Source organism: Nuphar pumila, chromosome 12 (assembly GCF_984573655.1).
Source record: "Nuphar pumila chromosome 12, dmNupPumi1.hap1.1, whole genome shotgun sequence".
NCBI classification, from domain to species: Eukaryota; Viridiplantae; Streptophyta; class Magnoliopsida; order Nymphaeales; family Nymphaeaceae; genus Nuphar; species Nuphar pumila.
In genome coordinates, this window is record NC_143260.1 from 485544 (window position 1) to 494203 (window position 8660).

The 8660-nt window shown below is 40.5% G+C and overlaps 1 protein-coding gene across 1 annotated transcript; it reads right to left on the reverse strand.

The window, feature by feature from the left end:
• Positions 1-2472: 2472 nt before the first annotated feature.
• Positions 2473-4775, reverse strand: LOC149819562 (uncharacterized). Its single transcript, XM_089983262.1, has 3 exons — positions 3933-4775; positions 3323-3778; positions 2473-3195 (listed from the first exon to the last, which is right to left on the reverse strand). Exons 1-3 carry the CDS (start codon positions 4558-4560, stop codon positions 2948-2950), a joined length of 1332 nt encoding a protein of 443 aa, XP_089839388.1. The 5' UTR covers positions 4561-4775; the 3' UTR covers positions 2473-2947.
• Positions 4776-8660: the final 3885 nt, after the last annotated feature.

Sequence of the window (8660 nt, forward strand, 5' to 3'; positions counted from 1 at the left end):
CCCAACTCATAAAACTTCCTTTTTTTTTTCATTTTTCTCCCAAAAACACACGCGGTCCTAACATCAGTCCGTTGAGCAGTATTTAGTCAAATAAAATGACTAAAATGCGCTTAATATAAACTTTTTTAAAACAAAACATATGAGAGGTTATTTCTTAAAATAAAGGACAAAATATGAATTTTGCATGCAAGATGGAGTTTAGAATGCGTCAGAATTGGTTGAATATATCATAAAAAAAAGAATTAGGTTGAATACAGTAATAAAAAGTTGGGGAGCTATTTGTAATTTACCCAAACACAGGAGATTAGGGTGGGTCAGATCAGTCACAACATTATAGCAGATCTAGAAGTAATAAATGCCACACTCAACTGTGAGACGAAAATACATTTTTTAAACCATCTTTTTCAATAGAAGCCAAGCAAAATAGCATATCATAATGAGGCGCAAGTATGCTATATTTAAACATTTTGAATCCATTAATTAATCATAAATTATCTAAGATCAATGATTACACATCTAGACATGGGGGTCATGATTTTACCAATAATCTGATGCAAGTCCCCTCTAGCTCTCTGAATGTCGATATCCTGTCCGCATCCTCTCTGCAAGCTACAAGTTTAATGAAACGTTTTCCTTTCTCATTTTTTTTTCGCATTTCCCAATAAACTAATTCTAAATTATGAATAAAGAAATCCATAAATCCATGAACCTTACTTCCCTACAATAGAGGTGTGATTGTAGATGCGGCAGTGCAAAGTGCAAACCTTTCGATAGGATTTTTGTCGTCTGTTTGTTCTTTGGATCCTAAAAATTGCATAATTTCAAGTAGAAGGTTAGCTTTTATCCACTTTTTTTTTTTTTTAAATGTCATCTTCATATCTTGAGGCAAAATTTCAAAACATGTTTATCAATAAATGAAGAAGTTGTGCGGTTCTTCACAATTCATCGCCACAGTTGAAAATTCTAGTATGAATTTACCAATCACCTGTATACAAGCATCAAATTAGGAGAGCAAACCGACTGGATATGGACTATTCTAAATCTAAATTGTAAGCAATCAGCTCCTATCTGAATTGAATGCTTAACGAGACTTAACGAATTAAGTAGGGTTGAATCCATATCCAAGTTTTATCCAGTGATACAGGATCTGGAGGTGTTCGAAAACAGGCTTTTTACTTGTAAATTAAACTTACAATGGGTTGGATTTAATGTGGATCTGGATATACATCTGACAAAATATTGATTCAGATCCGAACCAGAAAGTGGAAACAACTGCAATCACACAAATCTCAACCCATTCCAATTACAATTTTGGATCTTATTTTAGATCTGCTTTGTCCCACTAAAAAAAGTATGCAAGATCCGGATCTGAAGCCCTATCGAATGCAGCCTGTTTGCATCCCCACGTTGAATGCAGTCAGTAAAGGGAAATAGATTAGGACTAAATTTCGAGTTGATCTAAGCAAGGGTTGTATACCACAGCCGGGGTCGCCTGAGTGGCCAGCAGGGGGTTGTGAAGGTGTTGAGTTGAAGACCCAAGATCAAACCCCGCTGGTACACGGGTGTGTCCGTAGCTTTCAGAGGTGGGCCACGTAAGGTGGTGGTGGGGCTCCACCTGGGGTTTTCCCTAGTTTCTGCGAGGGTAACCTCGTCATCCAAAGAAAACAAACAAGGGTTGTATAAAAAAAAAAGCAACCACAACAACCATAATGGCTGCTGTTTAGCAACAAATGCATGCTTACCACAGCATCAGCACGCACCCATGCGGGAACACGCTCAGTCAGACAAAGTTACAAAACACACACAGAACAAAAAAACAAACAAACAGCTTGGGTATGACATGGCCTGTTTCTCCCAAAGTCCCCCCAGTTTCATTTTGCAGAACAGCAAACAGAGCAAGACAGCAATATATCGAAGTTCAAGTCTCCCCTCGGCAAAGTAACTGATACCTAGCTATGACAAGAGTTTCTATTAAACAACGTATACACATATATGCCTTGTCCAAGAGAGATGCTTTGCAAATATGAAATTCAATAACTACATAAACAAAGAAATGTGCTATGATCCACACAACAACCTGGAACTAACCCACAATTGGTGAAAATCTAGAGGCAAAGCATGGCTGAAACAGCAGCAAGGGCGATACATGTGAATTGGTGCACGAGCAATAACATGCATGCATCACGGCGCACACAAAGTACACATGAACGAGGAGGGTCGGTCGGAAGTCGGAGGGAAGGGATGTAACGGAGGAAAAGGAATCCAATGGACGAGAAACAAACAAATAACTCGTATGTGTTGGGGCTTTCTCCTTTTTTTTCAGTAAATTCCTTCAACAACTTTGTCATGAATGCAGTGCGCACAGACAAACAGCAAAAGAAATAAAGAATAAAGAAATTCCCACACATCCGTGGCGACGACGACGACGACGACGACGACGGATCTCCACTCCCTCATCCTTAGCAAAGCCTCTCACTCAGCTCTCTTAATTTGTTTCTGCACGTCTCTTCAAAGTGCCCCTCGAAAGTAGGCCTTTGGAGCCCTAAAAACTCTCACAACCCAAACCCACTGTTGTCATATATCAAATAATGGAAACAACAAGCGCAAATTTGTAATCATCTTAATGGAAAGGGCATGATCGATATTATGTAAAAACAAATAAAGATTACGAAGCGTTCATTTTTAATGTGCTTGGCAATAATAACAAAAGCAAGGTAGAAGAGGCAAGAAAGAAAATTTTCTGAGTTTATTACGGCAAAAAAATACTTTTTGCTCTTTTTGTGCCGCCTAACAAAGCAAAATCGCCCCCTTCCTTCCCCTTGTTCTGTATACACATCGTAAAATTAATCGTTCCTCTAAGCCTCCTCTGTTTCTCTCTTCTTTTCTCATTTTCATAAACACCATAAATCAAAGCGATGGGATCACTGAATGTGCACTTGCCTTGTCCCTATGTTGCTCCAACTCCAAGGAAATCAATGAAGGGCAGATTGATCTTCTCGCTACTATGGTCCGTTTCCCCATATTGCCAACTGGTCCTCCTGTTAGCCATTGTTTCTGCCTCTGATATCCCTGCTTTAGAATTCACCACCACCATCATCTTCATCTGCGGCATGGGAGGATGATAGCCAACAAACCCAGCATTGGAATCGTACTTGTTGCCATCTTCGCCAACAACTCTAGTCTTCTGATCAAAGCCTGCAAAAACAGAAAACGCTCATAAATAAGGGAAACCCACTCAGAAAAACTAGAGAAAAAGGGAGACCGTGATTTGGAAAAGAAGAAGAAGAAAAAAAGGCAGAGGACCGGAAAAACAAACACAAACCTGAGAGAGATTCAAAGGGTTGGTCCTGAATTAGACCCTGATTTTGAACGTGGTCTTGAGTAGAACCAAATGTAGAGTAGAAACCGGGGAAGAACCTGGCTGATGAGGAATTTAGAGAGAGGGCTGTGCAAGATGACGAAGAGTCATCTCTTATGTAGGTGATGGTGGACTCACTACATGCGTTGTTTATCTCCATCTTGTCATGCTGAGGATTACTTCCTGTTTTCCTCCTCCTGTAGGCACTGGATTGTTCCCTGTGCTTTCTTGCCATGATCACGTGCCAGTGATTTTTCACAGCATTATCGGTCCTACCAGGGAAAAGCCTGGCAATCATTGCCCATTTGTTACCGTATAGTCTATGAGCAGCAAGGAGCCTCTCTTCTTCTTCCTCACTAAATGCCCTTCTATTAATCCTTGGGTCCAGCTGGTTGAACCATCTCAATCTGCAACTCTTACCTATCAAAAACCAGGGGGAGAAAAAAGAAAGCAAATCATCAAAGATCAAATATAGATAATAAGAAAAGTGGAGAAAAAATGTCTCTTCCTCTAGCGTTGGGTTGAGGGAGAGGAGGAGAGGCAGGGGGGGGGGTGTTCTTCTTTTAAGGCTCACCAGATCTCCCTTCGAGTTTTTCTGCTATCAGGTTCCAGTTTTGAGGGCCATATTGGGCAACAAGCTCCTTGAGTTTGATGTCTTCAGCAGGTCTCCAGTGACCCCTTGCGCAGAGCTTAGACTGCCCACTGTCCGACTCTTTCCCTACGCAATTCTCAGCCATGTCCTCATCGGTTGAGTACCTCCCTCCATTGCCATTATTCTGATTATCCTCATTATAACCTTCGCTACCAACTGCTTCTAAGCCCTTGAAAAGGGCACCCTCCTGGTTGCCCGTGCTCTTGAAACTCGTGCCACCCACCTCCATGGATTTCAAGCTCCAGACTTTCCTCTCTGCAGGTGGGCTCAACACCTGAAAGGCTATCTCACTCTTACACTGGCTCTCTCCGGACGAAGAACCAGAATACCCGAATCCATGAGGAGCAAACAGAGGACTAGGGTTTAACGATAGAGAGGAGAAAGGAAGGTGGGTATCGACGATACCGTTATGAAGATTAATCATCCTGGAAGGTGAATGATCATAAGAAACCCCATTACGTTGAACAATGCTCAACCCAGTGTAGCTTCTGAACCCCTCACCCTCCTCCCCATGACATACAACTCTTGGCTGTAGCGATTTGAGATTCATCTTCAAGATTTCAAATGCTTACGGGAGGGAAAAGAACTGATGAAGAGAGAATTTTTTTATTTTATTTTGTTTCTCTTCTTCTTTCCGAGGAAGAAGAGAAAGGAGGAGGAAACCGGCAATGGATTGAAACAGAATGGAAAAGAAAAGGAGGGGTGTTTTATGGGTAACTCTTACTTCTATTTGGGTATCTGGAGATGGGGGTGGTGGGGAGAAGAGCAGAAAATAGAAAAAGGAGGGGTATATAGAGTTTGCAGAAACCCACACGGTTTGTTTTGGTAAACAGGAACCCTCCTTTTGAGTCAGATAGTTCCCAAAATTGAGACTGATCTCTCTGTTCCCTCCCCCCATTATTTTTTAGTTTTCCTTTTTATTTTTTAACGTTAACCCAAACAGCACGGGGGCACACAGCAGGACCCTCGTGTGTGTGCGTTTGAGCCTCCTAAAATCAGCTTGTCTTCCTCGGCTGTCCCTCTCTACCTTGACAAAAGAACCAGATTTTGCTTGTCTGCTTGCGCACCGTAACACGGACCCCTTTGGCTGTTCAAAGGAAGGGTTGAAAGAGAGAGCCTAATACCACCCACCACCCCGTCCTCCTGCCCTTTAATTAAAAATAGAAATCAGATTCGCTGAAAAAGAATTACAACCGCATTTTCTTTATGCAAACTTCGAGATCGAACAAACTTAACCCACTTCATAAACCACCCTAATCAACACGACACTTTTTCTTTTTTTAAACTTTGTCATTGAAAAAACCTTTATACTTGTTTATTGCTTGTTGCCGTTACCACAAATATTTATTTATTGTTAATATATGTGTTTGTTCTGATAGTGATGTTCAGTTAAACAGAATGACCACGAGTTTTGACTGGTGAAATCATTGTTGTGAGTCACACACCACTGTCTACTGTTTTTTTTACCTCTTCTTTCATTACTTTTTCAGAAATTTTGCTCGCTGAGCTCATAAGCCTCCTCCATTTAGTAGTTCTCTTAACAGCCCCCCTCTTTCCTCTTGTTCCATTCGAAATAAAGGAAGAATAAAAAAGCATGACCCTCAACTAAACACCAACGGAGTTCCTTTCATCGATTCCCCCCCTATTTTTAGCCTCTTCTAGTCTGTTTCACTATCGTTAGTATAATTCTTAAATTACGAATAACATCATTATTCACTACTGCCTTTTTTTTTTGTTTTTAGACAAAGTCTTATTAGTCATTACGCAAGAACCAACTGGTAGTAGCACTCTAGTTATGGTAACATTTTTTTATGGCAATTTGGTTCAAACAAATACTAAAGATATATACAAAAAAAAAAAGTTTTTTGTTACATCTTATTAGTTTTCCACAACATATAGAGAAAAGCTTGAAAATAAATTGCTACTGCTGAGGTCGCTTGTGAGAAGTCATCAGTCATTACAATACCCCAAATTGGTAAAGCGGGCATTGACCACACAGGCATTGGTTGTTGCTAAGTTACAGAAGATTTAATTGCTACACTATGAATTCACTGTTATTATACCTTTGGTTGTTAAGGTGCGATTTATTTGCAAACCTAATTTGTAGGTGATAATGAAGCCGGCAAAGCCTGAATAAAGGTACTATGAGTAATGAAACTCTTGTGTGGGATCAATGAGCATCAGAACACCTTCATAAGAAGGCTACAACAACTTACGCTTTCCTAAGATGGAGAATGAAAATATAAAAAGTATCTCGGTTTCTGGATACTATGTGGTGCGCTCATGACCCAATTAATATTCTCCAACCAAGATTTCCCAGCATTTTGGTGAGTAATCACAAGGGTTTCCAGGTCTAAACGGTGAAGATACTTCCACCCATGCTATATATATATAGCATGGGTGGAACTTGGGTGACAATGAGTTGGCCACCCTCACCAGAGCACTTCTGGGCCCTGGCCAAGCTTTGGCACGGTGGGAACCGGACCGTCCAAAATTGGTTCATCCTTGCCCATGTATCTTAAAACACTTCGTTGATTCAGATCAAGCCAACCAATCAGAAGTGCCAATTCCCAAAGGATAGGGGAACGTCGATAGTTTCCCGAGACTCTTGAGAGCTGAAGGGCTTGTTATTTACAAGTCCAAACAAAATCCTTATTAATTTGGGTTATGTACACAAGACATGGCTTTTGGTCTCTCTCTCTCTCTCTCTCTCTCTCTCTCTCTCTCTCTATATATATATATATATATATATATATATATATATATATATATATATATATATATATATATATACCTGTTTATTTGAGCTTATTGAGCACGTCTACTGATAACTGTTTGAGTTGTTAATCACATAAAGATGAGTGCATGGTTTTTATTATAGGCAAGCTAAGTTGGAGGATGTAATGTGATTGCACACTTTTAGTGCATTGCTGCACCAGATCACCCATCATCTTTGGGATGCAATGCAACCTGTCCCGGTGATCAGGTACAGCAGTACACCAAGGTGTGTGCAATTACGTTGTACCTGATCCTCCATCCGATAGGCAGGCGGCCCCACATGATTACAGCAGCCTGGTATGCCACCATGATGCTGATGCTCCAGTTGAAGAGTCCACTAAATAGGTCGAGAAAATATAGAAGGCTTCACTGGCTTGTTCAAATCATGTGTTGGAGGACTAAATTTTGGAACATCTGGAAAAAATTTTAAGTTGTCTCGGTTAATTAACAAACACTTTGTTGTTAGGGCTAGCGGTCAAAAGATCGAGTGAATGCAGACCGATGGAGAGCAAACCGATAAGCAGACAGCATGATCGTACAAGATGAGAAATTAATGGCTCGGGTTAAATATAGGGTCAGAGTTGTTTTGTTTGAATATTTTTTGTTATAGCATCAATAAATATACGGATTTTGGTTTTCTGGTATGGTATCGGGTCCAGACTTGGGTATAATTACCCTAACCTAATAAGAATCACATGAACCAGACTGGGCTCATACTTCAGGCCCGTTGACACCCCTATTTAGGAAGTGAGAGTAATGGGGTTTCTGGTGAGGTCTGAAGTCATTAACTTAGTATAGGGTATTTAATGAAGCGCAGCTGAGAGCACAAAAAAGGAGAGTGTGCTGTTCGCCCTCCCGTCACCATCTGTGGAAGAACATTTTCCATGTTTGTTCCATTCATCGAACGCTATCTTAATCACCTAAGGAAAGTAAAGGGGCTTTCATTTTTTTTTTTGTCATTTCCTGGTTTGTAGTAGTCCCTTAAAAAAGTCCAAATGCTTTACCTAAGCACAAGGTATCCTCTCACAAAAAGACATTTACATTTACCTAGCAGCTTTATAAGTGTTTCAAACCACCGTGCTTTCACCTTATATACCTCTTCTTTCGTACTCTCTAGTGCTTGTAAATGACCTTTGGCTTAGGTTAATAGGTCATTTCCTCTCCTTCTCTTTCTATCAGTATATTCTCAAGCTTTATATAAGTTCATGATTTCTTGCATTATGTCTCTTTGCTTATGTGATTGTGCTCACGCATGCGTGTGAGACGGCACCTGTGCACATCCTATTGCAACCTTGCGCTCTTTGCTATGAGTGTTTGTATTAGTTTTCTTAACTCGTCAGGCTGACCTAGTCGGGGACCACCAAGTGTCCCACGGTGCTCCCTATAATCCCATGACAACTGGTACCAGAGCCTATTCTAGAACTGAAGAAGGGAAAAAGAGATAACTATTGAAACCTTCGACGATTATTTTGATTAAGTATAGATTCAGAACCAGTGAACTCATTGGGAAGTGCTACAAAGGAAAAGCCTGCTACTGACGTTGTGGAAATGTCCTACCTATTAGAAATGGTAAACGGGTGACCAAAGTTGAGAAAATGATGGCAGAGTTAACCGCAGATATCCGAGCATGTTCCAATGTAGTTGATAGGGCACAAGATGAATTCAAAAAATTAGTTGGTGACGTAACAACTGAGGTTGAAGGATTGACGGCCACGGTCCAAGAGCTGATAAATCGGTTGAGTACTCAGGAGACAGAAATGCGTGAACTCCATGAAAGATATGGAGTCTTGAAAAGGTTACTAAGGAATAATATTGGTGGTGTGGGTAATGTTAAAAATTTAAGAAATATTAGAAATTGGGAGAACGTGGTGG

Excerpts from the sequence above, each read along its gene's own strand:
- LOC149819562 (XM_089983262.1), bottom strand. The coding sequence starts at position 4,560 with ATGAATCTCAAATCGCTACAGCCAAGAGTTGTATGTCATGGGGAGGAG. Across the intron at positions 3,779-3,932 it reads AAAACTCGAAGGGAGATCTG|GTAAGAGTTGCAGATTGAGA; the intron begins GTGAGCCTTAAA and ends GGTTTTTGATAG. Across the intron at positions 3,196-3,322 it reads ACCCTTTGAATCTCTCTCAG|GCTTTGATCAGAAGACTAGA; the intron begins GTTTGTGTTTGT and ends CTGTTTTTGCAG.